This window comes from Protobothrops mucrosquamatus, unplaced genomic scaffold (genome assembly GCF_001527695.2).
Source record: "Protobothrops mucrosquamatus isolate PMUCROS unplaced genomic scaffold, P.Mucros_1.0 scaffold3479, whole genome shotgun sequence".
Classification (NCBI taxonomy): Eukaryota; Metazoa; Chordata; class Lepidosauria; order Squamata; family Viperidae; genus Protobothrops; species Protobothrops mucrosquamatus.
The window spans coordinates 49,418-75,814 of record NW_015389453.1 but is presented as its reverse complement, the minus strand read 5'-3'; the positions used below and the strand labels follow the sequence as shown (position 1 = coordinate 75,814).

The following is a 26,397-nucleotide window of genomic DNA, read 5'->3' as shown; positions in this document are numbered from 1 at the left end:
ATACACACACACACACACAGTGTGAGCAAGTGTCCGATTTTCCTTACGGTTTGAGTCTAGTTTTGAGTTAGAAAACAACTTTTTAAAACTCAGCTGGAGGTCATAGGGGTAAAGAAAGAATGATAGGCCCCCTCATTTGCGGTAAAAACTGAAACAGGACGAAGCGGGGAAGAACCTCCAAAGCGCGGCAGCTCTTGAATTTACAAGCGTCTGCCGGAGGCTGGCTAATACATTCTGGTTAGGACGATTTTGTAAAAAATTTTAAAAGGGTTCTTGGAGGGGAGAGGCGTCACGTTAGCCCCGCATAGCGGCTTCGTTGAAAGACACGGAAATGTGGCATATCCACTCATCCGCGCGGGGTCAGCCTCTTAGGAGTGGGAGGGACCTCCTCCCTCCTCTCCTTCCCTCCCGCCCGGCTTCTCCATCCAATCATCAACCGGAGCGCTTGCGTGATCGCCACGTCGCAACAAAGAGGGCGCCACCGCGCCTGCGCAGCCTTGCGGACTCGAAAGGGGCCTTCGGCCCCTTTGCCGAATTCTCGCGAGACGTTCCCTCCTCTTTCCAAGATGGCGGCGGTTGAGGTAGACGCTGCTCTGGCGCTGCTGAGCCGGGTCGCTACGCTGGAAGAGCCGCTGGAGGAGCTGCGGGCCCTGCGGGCGGCCGTGCAGGCTCTGCCCCTCGGCGCCCTCCGCGAGCGAGGGCCCGGCTACCCCCTGGCTGGGCTCTTCGTCCTCCTGGCCCGCGGGGAGAGGTGAGGGTGGATTGGGGGGGTCCCTTGCACCAAGGCTCTAGTCCTCGTGGAGGACCTGTTATGTTCGGGGGGACAATCCAAACCTGGAATAAACAAAATGGAGACTGCTTTAGGGAAGATGGTCCAATTTATTGAGTTGTCAGAATATTCTGCCTTTTTTAATATCCCCCCAAATATTTACAAATACACTGGAGGGTTTTAAGAAGAGACTGGACAGCCATTTGTCCGAAATGGTATAGGGTTTCCTGCCTGAGCAGGGGGTTGGACTAGATGACCTCCAAGGTCCCTTCCAACTTTACTACTACTACTACTACTACTACTACTACTACTACTACTACTACTACTACTATTATTATTTCCTTCTCTGTGGGGGTGCTGACTTCCTACATTTGCATGCATATTTGATTGTGTGTGTATATATATATAGATATATAGATATATAGATATAAATATATAGATATAAGTACACACACACACACATATACTGTATGTACATATATAAATACAAATATGTGCCATATACACACAAATCTCTATACACACATGTATGTGTGTATAAGGGAAATATTTGTATATGTATAGAGACATTGATGTGTATGTGTATATGGCACATTTGTATTTATAAATGTTCATACACTGTGTGTACACACACACACACACAAATATGTGTCTATATATTTCTATGTGGATGTAGAAAGTTTTGTTTTTAGTTGCAAACATTGTGCCTCCTGGTCTCCAGTCCCTCCTTTCTTTCCCTTTCTTCAAAATGTTGCTTTATAAATGTGGAAACTCTTGAAATGACCATAATAATGTTAAGAGAGAGCAACAATAGGTTGGGAAAGTGATTTTATGCTGTCTGTAGGTTTTGCAATTGCTGGTGAATGCTTGGGCAAGGTTTTGGAAAGGGTGGGGTTAGTTTGCATGGAGAGTTCTGGTGGTGTGTGTGTGTGTGTGTGTGTGTGTGTGTGGGAGAAGCCTTTGATCTTCATCACAATCAGTTCTTCCTTGAAAATTGGTGTCTGAAGGCTTGGGCTTTCATAAGAGCGGGACCGTAAAGGAGTGAGATCATTTATTTTGCACTGTATTTACGCCTTTCCTTATTTCGTTAGCAAACACTGGGTTTTCCTTTCTCTTGCAAAACAGTGAGCAAATCTCTTTGTGTGTCTCCATCTTGGAGAGATTCCTGCAAGTCATGGATCCCTTGGATGTGATCCAAAACTTTGGGGAAGAACTTCAGAAGGGACTGTTCCACCCTGATGATTCAGTCAAAATCCTAACCATCTCCCAAGTACGTGTTGCAATTTAGCTTCGTAATCTTCTCAACGAGGTTAAGATTGAGATGTTTATCCTGCCGTGCGCTTCTCTATTTTCTGCAAGTGTTTGAAACAACACTGGAGGTGATACACTGTATATTAACCTCGCCTGTCTTGTATGTTATTATGTTTTAATTACAGTTATTGCCTTAAGAATTTTGGCTAGTAAGCGGAATGCAAATGCTTTGAGCTATTATTTTAAAACTGTTGGTTTATGAAACTGCAATGCAGCAGAAAAATAGCAGCTAAGAATGAGATTTAAAGACCAGAAGTAAGAATGTAAAAATGACTATAGATTATGTTGCACCCCTAGGTTGGAAGAGTTGTTGAAGACCCTGTTGCCATCAGAGAAATCCTTAACACTCCTGAATTATTGAGGCAGATTATCTATTGCATTGCTGCGGAGAAAATAGCAGTGGCAAAAGAGGTCAGTGCTTGTGATCTGACAATTGCTGCTTGGGGAGGGAAGGCCATCGATGAATGCCAGAAGATTTGAACTGTATAAATCTCGGCAATTATTTATAAATCTCCTACTCTATTGTGCCAGTCGTTCTCTCTCAGCCCCGGGAAGAAGGCAATGGCAAACCACTTCCAAAATCTTGCCAAGAACACTACAGGGGCTTGCCAAGGATTAAACATAGACTCAAAGGCACATCTCCCTCCCCAAAAATTATTGGTAGCCATTCTGCATTCCCTATTTCTGCTTTTGCAACTCAAATGTAGATCCTTCAAGAATCTCTTTGGGATCCCCCTGCTAAATCTCTTAGAAAGAAAATGGATATATTCAGTTATGCACTAACTTCGATACCCATAACTGTAATCAAAACTCTTTATTTCTTGAGTATTTCTAATGTCAGTTGTGTGCCTTTCTCTGTGTTTAGGCCTCTGACAAATAAATTCAAATAAATAATTTTTAAAACCCCCAATGTGCTAGACTACATGACCCCATTGTACAAAGGCTTTCTTCCTTCTGGAAAATATTTTTCTGAGAATGGTTAGGTCTTTCACCTTAACCCGCTGAAGTGGACAGAAAGGGCTCTGTATTCAAAGTTTGCAACTATTGTGCCTTCTGCTAATTCAGGGTCTCCACACCCCGGTGTGTGCATAGGTCTGCTTCTCCCATTTTCATTGACAACTTTGTTTCTTAGGCCATCAAATCTTTGTCCAGGATAGCACAATCGCCTGAGGGTTTAGAAGTTTTACTGGCGGGGAATTTGCTGATCGACTTGAAAAATGTCATGGCGAAGAGCGACATCATACGTTATCGCGTCTATGAGGCAAGAGTTAATGTGTTTTTTTGGGGTTTTTTTTGAGCCTAGCAGATAAAAGAGGGCAGAAATGCATGTCTTTAACTGTCAGGTGGGTGATGTAACTTGGGGATTTAGAAACAATTCTGATTGTGGCTGGCTGGGGGTAAGGATACGTTCCAAGTTGGATAAAATTCGTGGTATTATATGACGATTAAGGGGGGAGGGTGTCCAGAGATTCTCAAGTCACTTGTCCCAAAGATGCTTTTTCAAAAGGCAACTGGACTTCGTTTTTCCTTGAAGACATTTCACTTCTCCTCCAAGAAGGTTTTTCAGTTCTAGAAGCTTCCTGGATGAGAAGCGAAACGTCTTCAAGGAGAAACGAAGCCCAGCTGCCTTTTGAAAAAAAAAACCACTTTTGGGACAAAGGGAGAAGATACATATGAAAGAGAATTTGGTAGTAGGTGGATGTAGAGCTGGAGACTAGGATGCAGCTTCTTTAAATGGATTAATTTTACTTGGCACTCTTAAGGCTACGTAAAGACTAACATTAACAGAACAGAAATCTCTCGGAGGGAATAGGATTTTTTATTTTCATTTTAAAGGGAAATAAACGGAGCGGCTTAACCTGTCTACATGTGCTGATTTTTCTTAATTAAATAACGGCACATCTGACTTACAAATGGGGGAGGTGTGGCTGCCTATTGGCAGCAGAGACACCTGCAAGGAGACTTGGCTCAGATTCCTGTCTTGTGTGCCTTTGTGTTAGCTAGTGGTCAATATTTCCTCCACGTCGGTGGACTCTCTGAACTACTGCGTGAACAGCGGTTTAATAGCGGACATGATTGGAGAACTGACGGGAAACGACGTGCTTGTCAGGTACGGGACTCAGCACGAATGAGAGGCCAGCAGGCCTTGGGGGCGTCCTTGCCATCTCTTTGCTGCTTGTAAATGCATGGCTGTGTCCCAATCTTGCTTGCTCCCTATCGCCAGTCCCTCGCCCGATAAAATAAAATAAAAAGAGGCGTATTGATTCTCATCTCTCTGAAGCAGTCCGTTTGTTGTTTTTTTGTTTTAAAACAGAGCGACCTGTATAGAGATGGTGACCTCACTCGCCCACACTCAACATGGACGACAGTATCTTGCCCAGCAAGGCATCATCGACAAGATTTCCAATATAATCATTGGAGCTGATTCGGATCCCTTCTCCAGTTTTTACCTGCCAGGTGATTACAGGTGGCCTTTGGGCCTCTTGATCTTAGTAGGGTTGATACTGTATCTCTGTGGCCTGCTATTCTCCACCCCTGTAGTGCAGTTAAATGTATGCTGGAGGCTCCCAAAGGGCCTCTTTCATTGGCCTTAAGCCTACTTTGCATTCCCCACCATCCAGTCAGAGCTGAAGAAGCTTCTTGGATGAGAAGCGAAACGAAACTGGAAAGTCCAGTTGTCTCTTGAAAAAAAAGCACCTTTGGGATGATTTGCATTCAGCAGCACTCATTCTGCTTCACATTAGGGATCCTCAAGTTTCTGTCAGGCTCTCAGTTTGAGTGTTGGTTCAGTTTTGTTTTCTGCAGAGGGAAGAGCTTGCCCTGGATAAAGAGGGCCTAGATCTCTGATAGGAATAATTTGCTTCCTGTATTTATAAGGTGGAACCCGTATCAGTTCCTCTTAAGAAACACGGGGCACTGCTTTCGGTTCTGCCCACCTGCAGCCCGGTTTGTGTCTTCGCCGTGCCCTTACAAGCAAGAAGAGGGAAAAGTTAAGTGATCAAGTGCACAGTGGCTCCAGGGGCAATCCTCTCCTTGCTCTGTTTTTGCAGGTTTTGTTAAGTTTTTTGGCAACCTGGCCATCGTGGACAGCCCCCAGCAGATCTGCGAGCAGTACCCTGCCTTCGTCGAGAAGGTCTTCAACATGGCCGAAGTCCAAGACCCAACCTTGTTTGGCGTGGCGGCGGACACGGTCGGGATCTTGGGCTCAAACGTGGAGGGCAAGCTGGTGCTCCAGAAGACAGGTTCGTCCAGCGGGCGCGGGTAAAAGTGCACATCTGGTTACAGATGTGGAGGGAGGAGATGCTGTACATGCCTAGCCCAGAGCAGAGTTTGGTTTGCCTTCCAGGGAGTCGGTTCCATCGGGTGCTAAACAGAATCGGGCATCAAATAAAGAACGCCCCGGCGGAGATGAGAATCCGATGTCTGGATGCTGTTTCATCCCTTTTGTACTTGCAGGTAAGTTATCGGCACCTCCCCGGCCACCCACGTGGCCCCTCGCGCTCTCTCCCACCTGGCGGCAGACACTTCCCTGCCATCCAGCCAGGCCCCAGAAGTATATCCTGCCATTGCAAACGCCACTGAATGTGACCCGAAGAAGAAGCTGGATGTTTTGTTTTGAAACTTTCAAGAAAAAAAGGGATGGGTCAGAGGCGTTTGCAAACTCACCCGCTACTCTTTTGCACACAGCCTGAACAGCAAACCGAAGATCTTCTCCGGATGACAGAATCGTGGTTCTCCTCTCTATCCAACCAGCCTTTGGAACTCTTCAAAAGCATCAGCACTCAGCCTTTCCCTGATCTCCACTGCGGAGCCTTGAAAGTCTTCACTGTAAGATACTTTGGGGCAGCTTCTTCCCAGCCTGGCATTCTTTGGGGTGGCATCAGCCAGAATTTTTCAGCCGGCGGTCGAGGATAATCAGGGTGATGTTCCAGCTGAACAGGAAAAACTGCTTTAAGAGACTGGCTTTCCTCTGCTGGTTAATTCTGTTTTTTGTTTTAATTTGGAAGAGGTGGCTTTTTTTTTTTTTTACATATTTTATTAATTTTTATAAAAGGACATTCTTTAGTATTTAGCAATCAGCATCTTGTCTGGACTGATGTGTTTAAAAGACGATCAGTAATAGTGTCTATATTTTCATAATCAGCATGTTAGTTAATAATATATTTCTTATATCTTCACTTCACCCGATAGTCTTCTTCTCACTAATACATATTTAAGGTTACATAATACATACCACATTCCTTTCTCTCCAACTCCTTTTTCTAGCCATTGATAAAAATTGTCCCCTGTTCTAAAGTCTACTGAACGGAAGAGTTTTTTAACCTTACCTCCTGATTAAATGACTTCAGGGGGTCTTAAAGAGAGGCTAAACTGTAACATGGGCAGGACAAGAAGCAACGGGTGGAAACTAATCAAGGAGAGAAGCAACCTAGAACTAAGGAGAAACTTCCTGACAGTTAGAACAATTAACCAGTGGAACAGCCTGCCTCCAGAAGTGGTGAATGCTCCAACACTGGAAGTTTTTAAGAAGAGACTGGACAGCCATTTGTCTGAAATGGTATAGGGCTTCCTGCCTGAGCAGGGGGTTGGACTAGATGACCTTCAAGGTCCCTTCCAACTTTACTATTATTATTATTATTATTATTATTATTATTATTATTATTATGTATAGAAGTTTTTCAGCAAAACCCATCGTAAACGCAGCCGTGTTGTCAAAACACCCGAAGTCTGGGAAGACACAACTCTTAAAACTTTGACTTTGAGTCATGAGTAGCGCCGTTGTGACTTAGAACGGTTGCTAAGAAAGAACTGTTTATAAGTTGAGGACTAGTTTCATCAGCTTTTACATCGGGTTAAATATATTAATTAGACTGATGACGTTTTGTAAATGGAAGGAATTCAGATGTCAACCATTTAACAAAATCTGCCTTGTTTTCCCTTCCTCCTCCCCCCTCCCCCCAGGCCATTGCAAATCAACCTTGGGCCCAGCAGGAGATGTTGGCCAGTCCTGGCTTTGTGGAATACATCGTGGACCGATCGGTGGAACCAGATAAAGCTTCTAAGGAGGCCAAATACGAACTTGTCAAGACTTTGGCTAACTCAAAGACGACGGCCGATATTTTGGGAAACCAGCATTACTTAAGATTGAAGGCTTATATGCGTGAGGGGCCGTATTACGTTAAGGCTGTCTCAACTACCGCTGTAGAAGGAGCTGAGTAGCTTTGGAAGATGTAATTTTAAGCTACTGTTCAGTAATTCCAGGGCTAACTAAACTTTCTGGATTCCTGGAAGGTGAGGCTGGCCTGTTGTTTTGTAGAGAGGAGAAGGAAAGGGTGGGAAATATTAACTTGGTATGAGGGTTTGTTTTTTTGGGTTTGGTTGTTTTTTTGACATTGAAATGCCAGTTGGTTTGAAATAGGAAGAGTTCCTAGGTATTTTCCCGATGGAAAACGCAGGTTCCACCATTTCACGCTCCTTAAAATCCAAGAAACCAGTAAGAGAGACTCTATAAAGTATAAAGGAAACTATTTTTCCTAGGATAATGTTGCAGGACCCTGGGATATGTATATTCGCCTTCCTTTGTGAAAAACATTTGTTTGTTTTTTGTTCATCACACGGGTTGTTTTACCATCTGGGTTTAAGATTTGTGCTCAGAGGGATTCATTTTTCATCACCTCCTCAGTGTTGGTTTTTTTGATGTTCCAATTGCCGTGACACAGATATTCCTCCACACAACTTTACGTAGGGAACAAGCAAACTGATTTAATCCGGGTTCTTAAAAGCAAATGGAAGAATAAAGAATATATCTTACATAAAAGGCTAAACAAATCTCCATTTTACAAAGCAATGCTTATTCTCCCCACCTTCCACTGTCCATCCCCCCCCAGCTCTTAATCTCAACCCCAGGAACGGAAAAATTTATGCTCACTTCTCAGAGACTTTATTCCCAACAGTCTCCTCCAAAAAAGACATCTTCCAGTGCCTTTAAGAGTTAGTAAATATATATACACACACACTTCCTTAATTTAGTTAGGACCCAGCCCTGTCACTTTTCCTACACACCAGTCTGCAAACATGGTACAATTTGCATCAAAAAGTGATTCTTCATGAAGGACCAGAGTCCAATAGGCATAATCCAGCTCAGCTTTATGGGTGTTAAATGCACGGGTGGCTTAATACCTGACTAATTTGTGAAGCAGCAAAGTAACCCCACAATAGATGATTCTACGGCTGTAGTAACGCTTGAGTGGTTTCCCCGTGTGCAGACATTTGTTTTTCTTCTGTTCTGCTTTGGGTTCAATTGTGAAATACGTCTTGAACTGAAGAAAGTGTGAACGTCGGTACTCGCAGTCCGGGTTTCAGTCCCGTTTCGATCAAGCTTCTGCCTTTGGTGTATATGTTGGCTCCAAAATACTGCTTTTGTTGTGCTTATAAACATCATGTAGAATTACCCTTTTCAAAGGGGAAAAAAAGTGTGCAAAAAGTCTCCAGCTTCTTGTCTCCTTCCACTCCCCACCAATCCAGTCAGAGCTGAAGAAGCTTCTTGGATGAGAAGCGAAACGTCTTCAAACAAAAACAGGGTTGCAGTGTCCTTGCTCTTCTCTGGATTTTTTCCAAACTCTCTACATCTTTTTTTGTGATATGGTGACCGAAATCGGCTGCAGTACTCCAGGTGTGGTCTTACTAGGGCTTTATAAAGCGGTACTAGTACTTCGCGTGATCTTGATTCCATGCCTCTGTTTATACAACCCAGGATTGTATTAGCTTTTTTGGTTGCTGCTGTACACAGCTGGCTTATGGTCAAGTGATCGTCTACCTTTATACAAGGAGTTCTCGAGTTATGTAGTGCTGAACGAGAAATGAACAATTTTGGTCACATGGCTGGGGATGCCGCAACGATTGTAAGTGGGAAGACCGATTGTAAGTCTCTTTTTTTTCCAGCAGAATAGAATATAGAATAGAATCCTTTATTTGGCCAAGGGTGATTAGACACACAAGGAATAAGTCTCCGGTGGAGAAGCTCTCAGTGTACATGCAAAGCAACAGAATAATACCAATAAGAAGGGGGAGTAAGTAAAATTGTTGTAAGCCCACAAGGAAGCCAAACGGAGATGCTATGATTTGATTCTTCTAGTCAGAAAAATACAGAGCCTCTTTCTGAACGGCGTTGACTCGCAAAGCTTTCAACCCGTCCAGATACGTCTTGATTCTGCAGGACACCAGCCCATAATAGGTTTCCAGGAACGTGCAGTCTTTACTGCCGTTCATCTCCCTCCATTCCTGGAGAAGCTGGCTGGTCTCTGAAACAGTGGAAGTGAAAATATATTGATAGCAGCATCGGTTGTACCAGATACGTCTTTCCCCAGAAAACCGGGAGCTGTGGACGGGCGCCACGCCGGCCGCCCTTGCACAGACACCCACAAAGATGCCAGGGGGTAGGGAAAGAGGAACTTCTCCAGATGTTACGTAGATCTTCCGAGCAACATCTTGTGAGATGACAAAGGCCGTAGCACTGCAGTGGTCGGGATAGTACCGTTCAGGATATTTTTTCACGGAGACAAAAGTGCCATTTTGGGATTCTTCGCTAGGGACGTTTTGATGAACCACCCTCCCAAGATAGATGTCTTCCGGGCGAGTTCTTAAGTTGAGCAAGTATTCAACCAAGGTTTGGAGGTTGGCAAACATATCCTGGTCTACCTTGAGAATGAACCTGGCCTGGGGACAATAAGTGACGGTCCACTCTATGGCCCTCTTGATCTTCAGCGTCTGGTTCTCTGGGCTATCAAGAAAGATTCCTTGGATTAGATCCTGTTCCTGGTCTGATTCCTTGATGACCTCCATTTGGGCGCTAGCTGAAGATGGCTCACCCAACACAAACAAGGCCAGAGTGGTGTAACCTTGGATGTCGGTCACGTTGGCCCACGTTTTTCGAATTGCGTTGCGCCTGGACAGGTTTTCGGGGCTACTGAAGATGAGAACCAGCAGGAAGATCTCTTGTTTGGAGCAAGCTTCTGGGTTGCTAAGAACATAAGCCTTGGAGATGTTGGTTTTCATGGAGGACATGTCCAGTATCCGGGCTCTTTCCCGAGCTCTCAGGACTTTCATGTCCATGTAAGTGGTGGGGATGGCTTGTAAGAAGTATTCTTCCAGCAGATCGGCTCCGAAGAGCAAAATGTGGAAAAGGGCCACACTGACGAGCATAAAACACCACTGGTGAGTTCGGAGCCTACAAAATAGCTGTGGAAATGGAGAGGAATAAAGATTAGTGCTCATTTCCTTCCAACATTTGTGCTTTTCAGTTCTTGCTGTAGAGTCAGAAATATTGACAAGTAGAGTAAGATAGGGTAGGGTAGAATATGGAATGGAATAGAATAGAATTAGAATATAATAGAATAGAGAAGGAATGGAATGGAATGGAATAGAATGCAGAATGGAATAGAATAGAATATGATAGAAAAGAATTAGAATAGAATGGAATGGAATAGAATAGAATATGGAACAGAATCCAAAGGAATCTAGCCAGCTAGACAAAATCTGAATTAGAAAGTTTTATTTCCTATTTCAGTCTGGCAGCATAGAATGTGTGCTAAAAACCACAAATGTCAAACTGCTCCTGAATAGATTAGCAAAATGCACTTCAGAGGGAAAAAAAGCATTTGATTTTTTAAGTAGGATTTAAAACCTCATTTCAATATTGTCAGAATAGTGTTAGAAGCTCAGATCTTACCTGCATATTCTTGGTGGAGATGACGCTTGAATTTGTCAAGTCGAGAGGTGGTGTGTACACCTTTGGATGCACGGGGAGCCTTTTTGCAATTGGAGTAGCATTTCATTTAGAAAAAAACACCCAGATACAGTTTCCCTTGTGTCAGGAACCAAGTTCAACATTCTTTTTTTTAAAAAAAATTTCCATCCTCTTTTGTGTCCGAGCAAAGCCGGTGTAATTCCAGAGGACGGTGATCATGTTACGTGTTGGCATAGAATTCTTAATTTCTGACTGTACCACAACAGAGGCTACAGAAGAGTACAACTGAACGAAGGCAGGTGTGTGTGTGTGTGTGTGTAAGAGAGATTTTTAAAGAAAAGATTGTGGTTTCAGTGAACAAAAGCTTCTGTTTATATTTGCCATTTAGAGAACTCTTAAGTGGCAAACATACAACATGCCTTCCCCCCCTTATAACATATATATGAAAAGAATAGAGCTGGAAGGGACCTTGGAGGTCTTCTAGTCCAGCCCTCTGCTCAAGCAGGAGAACCTATACCATTTCAGACAAGTGACTGTCTAGTCTCTTCTTAAAAAACCTCCAGTGATGGAGCGCCCGCGATTTCTGAAGGCAGGCTATATCCCGTGATATCATGTATTATTCTATTATAAATATAACATTATTATCCTACTACAAATAAACCACCTTTATTTATAAAGTCTGCGGGGACCAAGATGAACGCGTGGCCGCATTCCTGGCTCAGCCCAGGGGGATCCGTTGCCCGGCCAAGCACGCCAGCTTCGCCCGGCATGTGTCAAGAGATCTCTTTCCACAGGTGGAGCCTGGCACATGCGGACCCAAGCAGATCTCTCGGCTTCTCCACAGCTGCTCACCCCCATCTTTGACGGTTTCTATTAACTCCGGGAGGAGGCGGGGAGGGCCCGGCTGGACCCAAGCTCAGATGCACCCTGCCTGCCAAGTGAGAAGACACGAGATGCATGTGTGCAACTCGTTGAACTAACACGGTCCCTTTGCATTTCGATCTGACTTATTTTCCCCGCTTTTAAAATAATGTTCAGGCTCATTGGAATGTAGGAAAAGATAAACTGGCTGGATAAGAAAAAAAAAAATTCGTCGGTACCCATTTGGGTCTGGTTTATCTCTTTTGTGAACTCCAAACCATCTTTTTTTTCCCCTTACCAACGTCAGACCTCGTTTTAATGAACGTGGGTGATATTCAGGGATGCAAATACATGTAGCATGTCAGACTACACCTATCTGATTTCCTGTGCAAAGGGTGGTGTGTGTGTGTGTTACTTTTATTCCGTCCAATCAACTTTCCTCTTGGGTTTCTTTGTTGTGTTAACTATGACAAGGAATGTCAGATGGGTCTGGGGGGATGCTGCAAAGGTGGTTAAGTGTGAAAAATGGTCCTAAGTCACCTTTTTCAGGGCTGTTGTGACTCTGAACGGTCCCTAAATGATCCATTGTAATTTGAGGACTGCCTCTATAAGCCTCGGGGACAAGTGGAAAGGGGGAAGGCCTGGCGTAATCTTAATTAGGTTTTAGTATAGGTTTTTATATGGGGTATTTTAGAGCAGGCCTTTATTTAATTTGATTTTAGAATAGATATTTATTGTGATTTTTATTATCGCCTGTTCACCGCCCTGAGTCCCGTAAGGGAGATAGGGCGGTATACAAATCTAAATAAACATAAACAAACATAAACAAACAGAAGAAGAGGAAGGCCAGCAGGAAAAGAGATGGACTCAAGAGTCCAGCTTGCAGTGGCTGAAGGACCAGGTGAAGGAGAGATGATCATGGAGAAATTCCGTCTATGTCATCATTAAGAATCAACGTAAGTCTACAGGATAGACTGTCTTGAAGGGGGGGGGGAAATGACATGGTCACTGGGGATCAAAAAGAACTTGATTCAACATCATCCGTTGCACATAAGTTTGCTCCTGGGAGAAGCTGCAAATAGTTCAGTGACAACCTTGTGGTTCTCTGGCTGTTGTCATTGTCAACTAAGCGGGCTCAAGACACCTCTTAAACTTGCCTCTCAGTGGAACCATGTCTAACCTACCTTTTACTTAACTCAAGCCAAATTTAATCTTTTCCTCTTTTCTCCTTCCTTTCCTGTCCATCTTTCCTTCCACAGATGTCTTTGGGGGGTCCAGAAACTCAACGACAGCCCTGTCATTGCCCCCCCTCCTCTTTTTGACATCCACTGGAACAGAAGCAGTGTGGTGATGGAATCAATCAATCAATCCTGAGCCTAACTGCCCCATTGATGTCATGAATTGCACGGAGGGCCAAAGACCTGTGAACTCGAGCATCTAGATGATCTCAAGAGTGACTCATGAGCCCAGCTTCCCAGTTCTAAGCTGGAATAAGATCCCTTCGGCTGGATATCGTGTCTGGTTACACAGACTCTTAGTCTCTTTGGAGAAGGAACAATGGCTTCAAGTGAATTCCCCCCCTCCCGGGCGTGTCACTCAGTGAAGAGAGATGCCTGCTGTTCCTATTTTTGGCTTCGGAGTTCGCATATAAGCCTGGGACTTTGCATCCTGATTCAAGGACAGCCTCTCCGGAGCATCCCCAAGACGAGAGGATGGGTGTATACAAAGAAAGAGGGTAAGTTAACTCACTTTGCACGCTGGAAAAACGGACCTTATCCTATCCCAAAAGGCAACTGGACTTCCTTGTTTTTTCTCGGTCTAACCTACAGCCCTGGGTTCTGTGGGAGGCTCCGATCTAACTGGGTCTCATCCTGGTTTGTTTCCATACCCAACAAAACTAGCCAGGTGCTGCCATCTGCCAAGATAAAATGGTGGGGGTTTTTTGTATATGGTGAGGCTGAGTGGCAAAATAAAGGCTGCTCATTATATTGCTCATTGGAGTTTAGCAATGCCAAAATCTGTGCTGTTCTTCCTTCTTAGAGTAGTTTCCCTTCAAGCCACATTCGGTCAGTCGGACCGTCCAAAAAAGGACTAAAATTAGTAAAGCAGGACCCACGCTCGCCCATTCCTTAGGGGGATGACCAAAACTCCTTTCAGATCTCTTTAAAATAGTTCTCTGCTTGTTGTTTACTCTGAGTCGAGGGATGAGGCGTAGAATCAAGCATCCACGGATGCTTCTAAAATTTCCTTGCTTCTTTTTTTGATTCTGGCGTCAAATTCTCTTTGCAGGAGCAAAATTTACAGCTCAGAACATAATCTTTAGCTTTCCTTTGGAAGATTTCATAGAGAAGGACGATAATCATATTTTTTATATATATACAGTATAATGTTAATGATGATTGAATCTTGGGTTGCCGCAGGGAGCAGATCGAACCAAACAGGAAGCTGGTTAGTTGGAGAACCAATCCTACATCGTCCAACAATGGACGTCCCTTAGAGCTTCTTTATGCAAGTAAGTATGTTGGGTTCTCCTTTTCTGTATTTCTCTGCAGTAGGAACCAACAATGTCCTCTTTTCGTGAGTGGTGGGTGGAGAAGACTACCCAGGAGAGTTTAGAACAAGTTTTTTTTTTTTTAACAAAAGGCTAAATCTTTAAAGCGTTTATTGTTCATACTTCAGCCAAACAGCTTGCAGATTAATAATAATAATAAAAAAGAGCTTATCGTATAAAACAACAGAAAATCACTGGGAAAAAGTCAGCTGAGAACAGCAAATAATAATAGCAATAATCAACATAATAATGCAGCAACGCTGTAAGGATCACAATCTCTTCCTAGACCAGCCAATCAAATATCTGTTGGACGAATTGTTCAAAGGCAAAACTAAACCTACTGCTTTGATTTATAGTTGGAGGCACCACCAGTGGGGTGGAACGTTACAACCCCCTGGATCACGAGTGGCAAATTCTGGGCTCGGCCTCCAGACAGCGGAGTGGCATCGGGGTGGCTTCCCTTAATGGATCCATTTATGCAGCTGGTGGCCACGATGGACTTATTTGCCTCAATAGCGTTGAAAGGTAAGTGGGGGGCCTTGAGGGAAGACCACCAAGGCACGGTAGATGACTGGATCCGTCTGCTTTTTCCTAGCAGACTCAACCTTTGGTCCAGTCTGTTTTCTATTATTTATTTATTTATTTTTAGTTTTATGTTGCTCTTTATTTGTTGGGAGTCGTTCGAGTTGGCGGCATCTAATTAAATAAATAAATCCCCCCCCCCAACTTTCCTTGGGGTCATGTTAGGGAACTAATAGACTCTGCTGGGGGTTTGCAAAAAGGACGGTTCCTGGAGAACGAACGGGAAGCGTGTCTAATGGAAGACTCTCTTTCTTCTTCAATTTTACTTCCTTTTTTTTCTAAGTTGCTTTCCCCGCCTACCTTCTCAGTCTGAAATTGACTGAATTTCCAATTCCCTGCTCTGAACATTAGAAAAAAAAAAGTAACTAAAATTGAGGAAAAAAAGAGAGTCCGTTTGTTCTCCAGAAACCGTCCTCTTTGCAAACCTCCAGCATAGTCTATTGTTCCTTAACATGACCCAAGGAAAGTTGGGGTGGGGGGTTTATTCAGTCTGAAATTGACTGAATTTCAATTCCCTGCTCCCTTCCCGGTCAGAAATTGACTGAATTTTAACTCCCTGCTCCTTTCTCACTCTGAAATTGACTGAATTTCAATTCCCTGCTCCCTTCTCACTCTGAAATTGACTGAATTTCAATTCCCTGCTCCCTTCTCACTCTGAAATTGACTGGATTTCAACTCCCTGCTCTCGACTCCAAGTTGTGCCCACACGTTTTATGGCATCTGCAGAGGCAGCACTGTTTGAATCCCTTGTCATTATCCCAGCGTGTCGAGAAATGTTTTGTACCGTTCCTTTTCCTTGCGAGATGACTAAGACGCTCTTGGTATTTTTATGATGTCTTATTTATTTACAAGCCCAGTCAATTACCCAATGACGTCTGCTCCTTAAAAAAGAAAACATAAGTGCTTCTAATACTCCGGAGCTACTATTCCCTTTCCCAACAGGTGCAAAGCACAAGTTTCTCTCACTTTATAGAGGATCCATTCTCCATTTTCAAAGCTGGCGACCGACAGCTCTCTATCCTGGCTTAGGGATGCGACTTCCAGTCATCAGTGGCCAGCACTGGGTGGTTTTGTTTTTTTTTTCTTAAGCACCTGCTGCCATTAAGCCAGACAAACAAGAAGCTTAGGAGAAAAATGCTTTTGGAATGAACTCACGCCGGTAATTTAAATATTTTCCACCGGTTAGGCAGAGCTATCTCTGTCAATTGAGGCTGAGGGCACAGGCGAAACTCTCCATCAGCTGAGATATGGCTTCAAGGAATGCCACTGGCATCCTTGAGGGCTGAGCTCCTAAAACTTGGCAGACCGGGATGTTGCCTTCCTGGGTTCGTTAATCAAGAATATGGGAAGAGACTCAGGTAGCTTATCCTGTCTGCCCTTCCTCTGTCAATCTTCCTCTTAGCAAAGGGCCCGCAGATCACAAGTGTGTCTTGACTGACAACCGAAGGAGAATTCCTTCTCGTCCTGACCTCTCGGGTGTCCGTTTAGCACCTCGTCACTCCTGTTAGATCTGATGGATTACTTCGGGGGGGGGGGGTGTCGCTGCTCTGTCGGAGCCCAGCTCAACGTCTCCGGCTCAGTGCTGACCTGGCTCGTCTGCCAGCTGAATATGATCTTGGGTCAAAGATGTGTCGAGTTAATTTTAAGCCCCTGTTTGCTGCGGAGGCCGCTTGGAGAAATCGGAGCACTTTGTTGACAGATTAACCTGGTTCCCTCTGATGTTAAGCCAGAAATTCAAATTAGCCTGGTTTGCGTTTCCTCTGCAATCTTAACAACAACAACAATAATAATAATAATAATAATAATAAAGTTGGGAGGGACCTTGGAGGTCATCTAATCCAACCCCCTGCTCAGGCAGGAAACCCTATTCCATTTCAGACAAGTGGCCGTCCAGTCTCTTCTTAAAAAACTTCCGTCTTGTTGGACAAGTCCTTGCTTTGGGTCAGTGTTTCCTCCTCTTCCTTTGGAGGGGGGAGGGAAACACTTCCCCCCCCCCTTGCACACCCAGAACCTCTCCTCCATCTTTCTTTCTTCTTCCCCCGGTAGATATTTGCCCGAAACAAATGAGTGGAAGAGAGATGTCGCCCCTCTTAGTGAACCCAAGCAAGAAGCAGCGATGGCTGAACTCGGCGGTTACTTATATTGCGCCGGTGGCTTCGATGGGCTGGTTTGCTTCAACACGTTGGAAAGGTAAGCCCGTTTGGGATGCCGATTTGAGAAGCACGCTCTACACAACTGGACTGCCCGTTTTGCAGAATCCTCTACTTTTTCGCCCTTGCAGGTACGACCCCGGACTGGACAGATGGCAGAAGTTGACACCTATGAAGTCTCGCCGAAAAGGCCTGGGTTTGGCCGCGCTGGATGGATATCTATATGCCGTTGGGGGTTCTGATGGCTATTCTCCCTTATGTTCAGGTATATCCTGGCTGTGGGCTAAATTAGTTCCTGTTCTATTCCAAGACCATTAAAGCAGAATAACAAGAGTTGGAACGGACCTTGGAGGTCTTCTAGTCTGACCTCCTGCTTGAGCAGAAGACCCTATAGCATTTCGAACAATTTCTGCTCAAAAATCTCCAGGGATGAAGCATCCACAACTTTTGGAGGCAACTTCCGTTCCACTGATTAATTGTTCTCCCTGTCAGGAATTTTCCCCTTAGTTACTTGAATTCTGTTTCAAAACTTTCCAGTTTCTCTCTCTGAGCTGAAGCCAACGTAGCCTTGACTAAGATGTCCTACAGTGCATGTTCTATAATTTCTCTGTTTTTTTATTATTATTGTTATTATTTTGGCATTAATGGCAGGAAGGAGAAGAGTGAAAATAATTGGTGGGTTGGGAACCAATTTGCTACACCGTTGTGGAAGTATTTTATGGTCTCCTAGTATCTTTGCCTCTCTCCCCCTCTCTGCTCCCCTCACACAAACATTAAAAATAGAAAAATGATTATATGTATCTGTGACGTTAATTGAAATCCAAGCTTCTGACTGATGGGTTTCTGTAGGCTGGGTGTGATGAAGGATGGAAAAAAGCTTTCCAAATTCTAATCACGCTTGGTTTACAGTAGCGTGCATGGCTGGGTAATTATTATATTAAACTAATTAACGAAAGAATTTAGAGCAGGCAATTAGTTAACAAAAAGAGGCCCACGCTTGCATTAACACGTCAAAATAGATAAATGCAATAGTTAAAAGATAAACTGTGAAAAAACAATTCTGGAAAATGACCTTATGGGCAGAACCCTATGTTCCAAAAGTAATTTTCCTTGCCTCTTCATTAGAAAAGAATCAAATAACTCCAGTTATATAAAACTCCAGGGGGGGGGGTTGACATACGAAAGGGTATCAATTCAAAATAGGAAATTATTGATCACAGAGAAATTATTGATCACCCAAGACGTAGCCAAGAGGAACACGTCAATACATAACAGAAAACAATCAATCTGGTTTTAGCAATTCTGTGGTTGATTTCAACCCCAAATATGGAAATTGTAGAACAAAACCACAACCGTCTAGTTAATCCTCATCCTTCTGAATTTCATCTCCAACATTCAATACCACATTAGCGTTAATACCACTTTATAATGCCTAGGTAAAACCACCCTTGGAATATTGCATGAAGTTTTAGTCACCACGATATAAAAAAAGATGTAGAGACTCTGGAAAGAGTGCAGAGAAGAGCAACAAAGATGATTAGGGGACTGGAGGCTAAAACGTACAAAGAGCAGTTGCTGGAATTGGGCATGTCTAGTTTAATGAAAAGAAGGACCAGGGTTGACATAATAGCAGCGTTCTAATATCTGAGAAGCTGCCACAAAGAAGAGGGGGGGTCAAGCTGTTCTCCAAAGCACAAGAAGGCAGGAAAAGAAGCAACAGATGGAAACTAATCAAGGAGAGAAGCAACTTGGAACTAAGGAGAAATTTCTTGACAGTGAGAACAATTAACCAGTGGAACGACTTGCCTCCAGACACTGTGAGTGCTCCAACATTGGAAGTTTTTAAGAAGAGACTGGACAGCCATTTGTCCGAAATGGCATAGGATCTCCTGCTTAAGCAGGGGGGGTTGGACTAGATGACCTCCAAGGTCCCTTCCAGCTCTGTTATTCTGTTAATAAATAATATAATACAGTACCATGCAATGCAATGCAACGTGCCTCCAGAAGATGTGAATGCTCCAACCCTGGAGTTTTTTTAAAGAAGAGACTGGACAACCTTTGGTCTGAAATGGTATAGGGTTTTCCTGCTTGAGCAGGGGGTTGGACTAGAAGACCTCCAAGGTCCCTTCCAACTTTGTTATTCTGTTCATAGGAGTTTATACCGCCCGCTTCCTGTTCCAAAAGCAATCTAGTCCTTTCAGGTTCTTTTTATACAGAAGTATGACTTTTTAGGACACAGACTGTCCCTTTCAGCTTTGGAAACAGTTAATTGCCCTGCCCTAAAGTGACAATTGGCAGCACAAAGATAGGGTTGCCAGGTCTGATTCCAAAAAATAGCGGACAAGTGGGGGGGGGGGTTAAGTAGTAAAAAAAGTAGACTGTACAGCTTTAGATTACGTACCATTTCATCATAAAGCTTTTGAATAAAAAAAATGTCCACTATTTTGTGAAAAAAAATAGTGAACATAATGTGAAAAAAGTGGACTGTCCACTCAAATAGTGGACACCTGGCAACCCTACACAAAGATCAAAAGTCCAGGCTCTCCCACCCTTGCCTCTTTCAGTTGAGCGCTACGATCCCAGAGAAGACCAGTGGTCCGCCTGCCCTCCGCTCCGCAGTTGTCGTGAAAACCTGGGTTGCGTTGCCTTGCAAGGCAAGATCTATGCCGTCGGAGGGCAGGATGAATTGACCGAACTCCGCAGTGCCGAGCGCTTTGATCCTTCCACCAACCGATGGACGCCTGTTAGGCCCATGAGGTCAAAAAGGAGTAAGGTAAGGAGACCAGATAGGAAAATACAGGTAGTCCTCGCCTTACAATTGAGGCCCAAAATTTCTGCCAGAAACCGATCCGGGCAAACAAGCGAAGCCTCGTCTGCGAGATGCAGGCAGCACGCGAAACCACAAAAATCTCTCTCCATGGAACGGGTCCCTGGTGCCCCAAAGGTTGGGGGGCAGCTGATGTACAGCACCCAATTAAAAGCTTGAGAAGAAAACAATCCTCTTTTTTTAATTATGGAACTGCAGGTAAATCTTGCTGCTATCAATGGGTATCTCCTAGCCATCGGTGGCTATGACGGCATCGTTCACGTTTCCACGGTTGAAGCCTTTGACCTGGACCTCAACACGTGGAGGTAGTCTTCGTGTCCCTTTGCAGACATGCTCAATCGGGTTTGGTTTTATGTTTTTCCCCTTCTTCTGAATTCTGTATTTTTTGCTCTGTTGCTCCTCATCCAGAGTCTGCAGGTTGGAAGGGGTTAGAAAAACTGGGGGGGGGGGGGAATCCATTAAATAGAGAGGAAGATAATTCATCTCTTGTACAGGTGGTCCACAATGGGGACCAAAGTTTCTGTCGCTAAGCAAGGCAGTTGTGCATGATTTTAGGACCTTTTTACAACTTACCCTTCTAGGTAGCATCTTGGGGGCTGTAAGGGGGAGAGAGCAAACCCCACTCCCTTCTAGCACTGATGATGTTCCCTAGTTAGGTAATGAAATGTCTGCAAGAAAACAGCCAAGCTTAGAGAGCACCAAGGACCTCCAAAGTCGTCGTCGTCATCGTCCTCCTCCTCCTCCTCTCCCTTCTAGCACTGATGATGTTCCCTAGTTGGGTAATGAAATGTTTGCAATTAGAAAAGAATCATAGAGAGCACCAAGGACTCCACAGTCCTCCTTTTCCTCCTCCACGTCACAAACCCCACTCCCTTCTAGCACTGATGATGTTCTCTAGTTGGGTCATGAAACGTCTGCAAGGATACCCCCACCGAATTCAGAAAGCACCAAGGACCCCACAGTTCAGCCCTGAGCTGCCAATATTCTATCGGCACCTAGGTGAATTCTAGATGTCCACCTTCGACATATGTGCCATTGTTGTGCGAAACACACTTTGCCGACCAGCTTCTGGAGGCTAACACTTGTTCCCCTTGTTCCTTCTGTTGCAGACGTTTCGGCAACACGAAAAGCCGTCACCCAGGTGGAGGCGTCTCCGTGATCCAAATGGCCACCGAAAATGTGGAATCCTTTGAGTCCCCTTGGAGCAGATAACCAGAAGATGAACCAGGAGTTCTAGTTCTAGGTTCACGTTAGGTAGGGTGAGTTCTTTAGCTAGAGCTGAGCAGTGGCAGGACAAAAGAGCTGAGGATCCATACCCGAAACAAGATTATTTATTTTATTTATTCAGTTTCTATAGCCACCCGTCTCAGTCCAAACGATTCTGGGCGGTGAACCATTTCACAACCGTTAAAACACAAAAATGAAAAATCTACAGCTCTGAATTCACAGAAGCAAAATAGGCGTGTGTTGAGTCCAGATATGTTCACACACCATCATATTTTGGTTAAGATACACCTATGTACACCTCCATATTTAGTGATTGAGCCGTGGTGGTGCAGTGGTTAGAATGCAGTATTGCAGGCTAACTCTGCCCACTGCCAGGAGTTCAATCCTGACCAGCTCAAGGTTGACTCAGTCTTCCGTCCTTCTGAGGTTGGTAAAATGAGGATCCAGATTGTTGGGGGACAATAGGCTGACTCTGTAAACCGCTTAGAGAGGGCTGTAAAGCACCGTGAAGTGGTATATAAGCCCAAGTGCTATTGTTATTCTAAAAAGGGCTAAAAATTCTATTTACCATTATGTTTCTTTCTTTGTTTTAACCACATTCCCTGTGATCCTGGTTTGTTGACTAAAAATACTTCTTGGCCCTAGGAGCTTGACTGCAATTACATCAATTGTCCTGCTTCAAAAAAAAATATTCTCCTCTAAATTCAGATTGGTGTTCTCTAAGTTTAATAACCTTGGACGCTCCAGGTTTAAAATAAAGCAACTGAATGGTTCCCAGTAGTCAAATAGATTTACACACTCACACACAGCAAAGTGTGCCCGAGTTTGCACTCTTTGCTAATATCCTAATAATCTTTGCTCGGTGATTTGATTCATCCAGGAATGTGATCCAAGGGAATGCTTCTTCCTAGATGGCGTGATTTGCAGAATAAATTGGACAAAAGACAGCCAAGGTCGCTCTTTTTTATTGGTGCCGAAGAAAAACATTTTCTTTCCCGATAATACTGACATTTAAATTTTCTGTCATCTTGTGTGCATGTTCAAAGCAGGACATGTGTTGTGATCCAAGGGATCAAGGCAATTCCTTGGCCTCTCCCTTTCCTTACCAAAGCAGCTCAAATGACAAAGCAAGAAGCATCTCTCTCTTTTTTATTTTTTTTAAAGAAAAAGCTGGCAAGCTAGCATGGCTTGGCCACTTGGCCCAAGTGTTAGACTCTACTTTGCAGAAGTAGGATCATGGTCTGTCTGAGGAGGACTTTCTTACAGGCACGCCTTCCGCTTACAAGATTGTCCATCCATTCCTCTTGGCTCGCTTTCTCCTGTTAGAAGATCTTCCCACGGGGACCTCTTACAAGGCTGGAGAAGTTAGAAGCCAGGAGAACGAGGTGTTGACAGATGCCAGCCAACTGAATGGATTTTTACTGTCGGCACATGCCACAAACACAAACTGAAAAACACACACGTATAGGAAAGGGGAGGCAGAAATACGGAACTGCGCCACGAATCATCGACCCATTAGATTCTCTGGAATTTAATCCCAAGCAAAATATGTACAGCCACAGCTGCTGCTGGCCACTTGCTGGTTTTGGCGGCTGGAGTCTGACTTTGATTGGTATTCCGTTAAGAAATTCCAGAACTGTTAAGAAATTCCAGGATATAGTAGTATTTTTTTAAAAAGAAGAACTTTCCAAGCGCTTAACGTGCAACTGTCAAGAAAGCAGCGTGAATAATTTTATGCAGTAAATAGAGTTCAATCAAGAAGCTGGAGAAAGTATAACCACAGCAACGATAAATCTTCATTTTTATGGTCAAGCGATCAGATTAAAAGGAAAAGAAATCTATGCATCAAAGCCACTGGAACAAAATTAAAAATGCACACGGACCACTCCCAAACAGTGACTAGCATAAATATGCATAACTCTACACAATTCTATTTAACACTTCGCCTAGGAACGACGTATTTCATGTTTTAATATTTATTATTTTGATTGTAAGCCATCCACAGTTGCTCTGCAGAGTGAGATGAGTGGCACATAAATTGAGTAAATACACTCTAGGGCTCAAAGTATTCGCCCTGTAGGGTTTACGATGTTTAATTTGTTGAGATTGATTTGTAAATTTATTACCTTGTTTTCAAGCTGTGAAATTCCACTCAGGAGATTGGGGGCGTTCCCCCCCCAAATTTTAAATTCAGCACAATCTTCTAAAGATTTTGTGTGTGCATCCTGTCCACCTTGTTTTGAAGCCATTGATCAGCTTTAAAAGCTCCCAAATTAGATTTAGCGAAAGTTTTGCAGACTTTATCTACCCCCCGAGATCCGGATGATTCCGGATCTCCTTACTTTCCACCGCGCCCTCAAGACATGGCTTTTCCAGCAAGCGGGCCTGACCTAGGGAGGATTTTAGGTAGGGATGATTTTAAGAAAATTTTAATTGACACACAGCTTCCAATATTTGGCTTTTAATTTGGTTTTATGGGGGTTTTTTTGTTTTTTGATGTATTTTGTTTGTATCTGTTTTAATATGCTGTGCACCGCCCTGAGTCCTACGGGAGAAGGGCGGTATATAAATTAAATTATTATTATTATTATTATTATCTCAGAAGATGAGGATAAAAATGTTGGAATCAAATGATTATGGACTCAATGGCAGTTGTTTTTTTTATGTAGCATTAGGGTCAGCCCAATATAAAATAGCAGTGTGACAGAGGATCAAGGAAACCATCAGAAAAGGCAACACAATCCTAGGCTACATTAACAGAGAGATAGAATCAAGATCACGTGAAGTATTGGTACTGCCCTGGTAAGACCACACTTGAAATACTGCATCCAGTTTTGGTCACCATATTATAAAAAAGATGTAGAGACTTTGGAAAGAGTGCAGAAAAGAGCAACAAAGATGATTAGGGGATTGGAGGCTAAAACATATGAAGAATGGTTTCAGGAATTGGGTATGTCTAGTTTAATGAAAAGAAAGACTAGAGGTGATATGATAGCAGTGTTCCAGTATCTCAGGGGATGCTCCAAAGAAGGAGTCAAGCTATTTTCCAAAGCACCACAAGGCAAGACAAGAAACAATGGATGGAGACTAATCAAAGAGAGAAGCAATCTAGAATTAAGGAGAAATTTCCTGACAGTGAGAACAATTGATCAGTGGAACAGCTTGCCTTCAGAAGTTATGGATGCTCCAACACTGGAGGTTTTTAAGAAGAGACCGGACAGCCACTTGTGTGGAATGGAATAAGGTCTCCTGCTTGAGCAGGGGGTTGGACTAGACGACCTCCAAGGTCCCTTCCAACTCTGTTATTCTGTTATTAAGCTATGATGTTGCTTTTCAAAAGGCTAGGAAAATAACGTTATGAGTTTGTGAATGAGCGGTAACTATTATGTTCCAGTCTCTCCCCAAATGAGTGTTTGGCTGCTCAGCAGCATCCTGTATATCTTCTTCCCTGGATAGTTTTTAAAGTCGCTCTCTATGAGATAATTATTTTAAAAGGGGACCCTTTGAAAAACTTTATTGCATCTCTGCCGCTTGGGCTGCTTTGATTTATTCTCCTGTTCTGGAGTGTTAACGATCCTGGCCAAGGCGTCAATGCATCAGGCAGGATCCCATTTATTGTGCAAGCCGGTGAATTTTTCAAAATCACCCAAGTGACAGAGTGTTTTCAAGGTGAACAGAACGAATAAAGTGGCTGTCCTTAATCATATAGCTGTGATATTTTTTTTAAACTGCTTTTCTGAGTGGAGTACATGAGTAGGAGGCATCAGGGTTGGATCCACACTTGAACAGGGTTGAAACCAAAGTTGAATGGGGTCAGCTACTTCTGCCCATCATCTCCTTATCCCTCTTTGTATCTTCTGCTTTCCCTTCTTTCTCTTCTCAACTTTATCATCCGTCCGTCTGTCTGTCTCTATCTCTATCAATCCATCCTCCCTTCCATCTGTCCATTTGTCTTTCCATCCATCTTTCTCTCCATTTTTAATCTATCCATCAATTATCTGTCTGTCTGTCTGTCTCTATCTCTATCAATCCATCCATCCTCCCTCCCATCTGTCCATTTGTCTTTTCATCCATCTTTCTCTCCATTTTTAATCTATCCATCAATTATCTGTCTGTCTGTCTGTCTGTCTGTCTACCTACCTACCTACCTACCTACCTACCTACCTATCTATCTATCTATCTATCTATCTATCTATCTATCTATCTATCTATCTATCTATCTATCTATCTAATCTAATCTAATCTATCCAACTCTCCATCTGAATGTCTTTTCATCCATCTCTCTATTTTACTATCCATCCATCTCTATCTATCCATCCATGTTATCTTATACATTCTCTCTCTCTTCCACCCCCTCTCCTCTCCATCTCCATCTCTCTCTATCTCTAACTCTATCTAATTTACATGGCTGGCCATCTCACACAAAGTGATTCTGGGCAGCGTACAACAACGAAGTAAAACCTATACAAACCAATCCTTATTCAAAACATATAAAACAGTCACCGTTCACACGATTACAAAGCCCCTCAAGCACAGGAGAGAGTAAACATTATCCACAACAATGGGGCCATCTTGGGACCTAACCCCTGGGACCTTCTCCCTCCCCCTTCCCCACCCCCCCGCCCCCAGGCCAGATGACCTAAGCAGGTCTTAAGGCTCTTCCACCCCGGAGCGTTACAAGAAAAAGCCAATTAAATTTATCTCTCCTTTGGTCGGCCGCTAGATGACGCCAGAAGACAAGGAGCCCCTCGCATGGATCATTTTGTGCAAAGTGGGAACTGGCATCTCTGGAGCATCTCCCTGACCCTCGATGGAGCAGCTTGGAAGAGGGAGACGTCCACCTATCGCCCCTTCAGCCCGGCAGCGATGGTGAATGACGGAGAGGTAAGCCCCCCTGCCCTCAACCAGCTTCCCCAGAATGTTGCCTCCCACCTTCCCCGCCATCCTGGTCTGTCTAAAGGCAGAGATCTGTTGGCCGCGCACCCAAATCCTGGTTCAAACTTCCCGGGCGCTTTTGGCAGGCTGCAGCTGAACCAGGAGAGGCTTGGCTGGGGGAGCTGGCCTTGAGCAGCACAGCCCCACAGTGGGCAGAAAGACTCCACCTCTGGCCGGCTGCCCAGCTCTTGACATGTCCAGGAGAGTCCGTCCACCGGGAGGACACTTGGAGGTGCCCAAACCACAGCAATGACGTCTTTGGAGGAGAAGCGTGGTCCAGCCAGAGTCTGCCACCCCCCTGGCCACCAGGACACCAGGCCAGGAGCCCAGGCCAGCCCAGGATGCTACGCCAATCAGATGTTCATCTTTGACGATAACCACTTGCACAGGTCAGTGAAAAAAAAACAGAGGAGCAGGCACCATCTGCTTCATCTCGCC

The 26,397-nt window shown here is 44.1% G+C and overlaps 3 protein-coding genes across 3 annotated transcripts; 2 read left to right on the top strand and 1 right to left on the bottom strand.

Moving 5' to 3' along the window:
- Positions 1 to 566: 566 nt before the first annotated feature.
- Positions 567 to 7,909, top strand: PSMD5 (proteasome 26S subunit, non-ATPase 5). The gene is made up of 10 exons (XM_015827074.1): positions 567 to 751; positions 1,895 to 2,039; positions 2,378 to 2,491; positions 3,213 to 3,341; positions 4,081 to 4,190; positions 4,395 to 4,537; positions 5,131 to 5,322; positions 5,427 to 5,536; positions 5,768 to 5,908; positions 7,043 to 7,909. The coding sequence occupies exons 1-10, from the start codon at positions 567 to 569 to the stop codon at positions 7,298 to 7,300; spliced, it is 1,527 nt and encodes a 508-aa protein (XP_015682560.1). The 3' UTR covers positions 7,301 to 7,909.
- Positions 7,910 to 9,211: 1,302 nt separating this feature from the next.
- LOC107297713 (putative UDP-GlcNAc:betaGal beta-1,3-N-acetylglucosaminyltransferase LOC100288842) lies at positions 9,212 to 10,814 on the bottom strand. The gene is made up of 2 exons (XM_029286375.1): positions 10,809 to 10,814; positions 9,212 to 10,318 (listed from the first exon to the last, which is right to left on the bottom strand). Exons 1-2 carry the CDS (start codon positions 10,812 to 10,814, stop codon positions 9,212 to 9,214), a joined length of 1,113 nt encoding a protein of 370 aa, XP_029142208.1.
- A 2,556-nt stretch (positions 10,815 to 13,370) lies between these two features.
- Positions 13,371 to 21,133, top strand: LOC107297715 (kelch-like protein 20). Its single transcript, XM_015827075.1, has 8 exons — positions 13,371 to 13,422; positions 14,108 to 14,199; positions 14,595 to 14,763; positions 16,867 to 17,010; positions 17,102 to 17,235; positions 19,535 to 19,743; positions 19,996 to 20,102; positions 20,907 to 21,133. The coding sequence occupies exons 1-8, from the start codon at positions 13,400 to 13,402 to the stop codon at positions 21,007 to 21,009; spliced, it is 981 nt and encodes a 326-aa protein (XP_015682561.1). The 5' UTR covers positions 13,371 to 13,399; the 3' UTR covers positions 21,010 to 21,133.
- Positions 21,134 to 26,397: the final 5,264 nt, after the last annotated feature.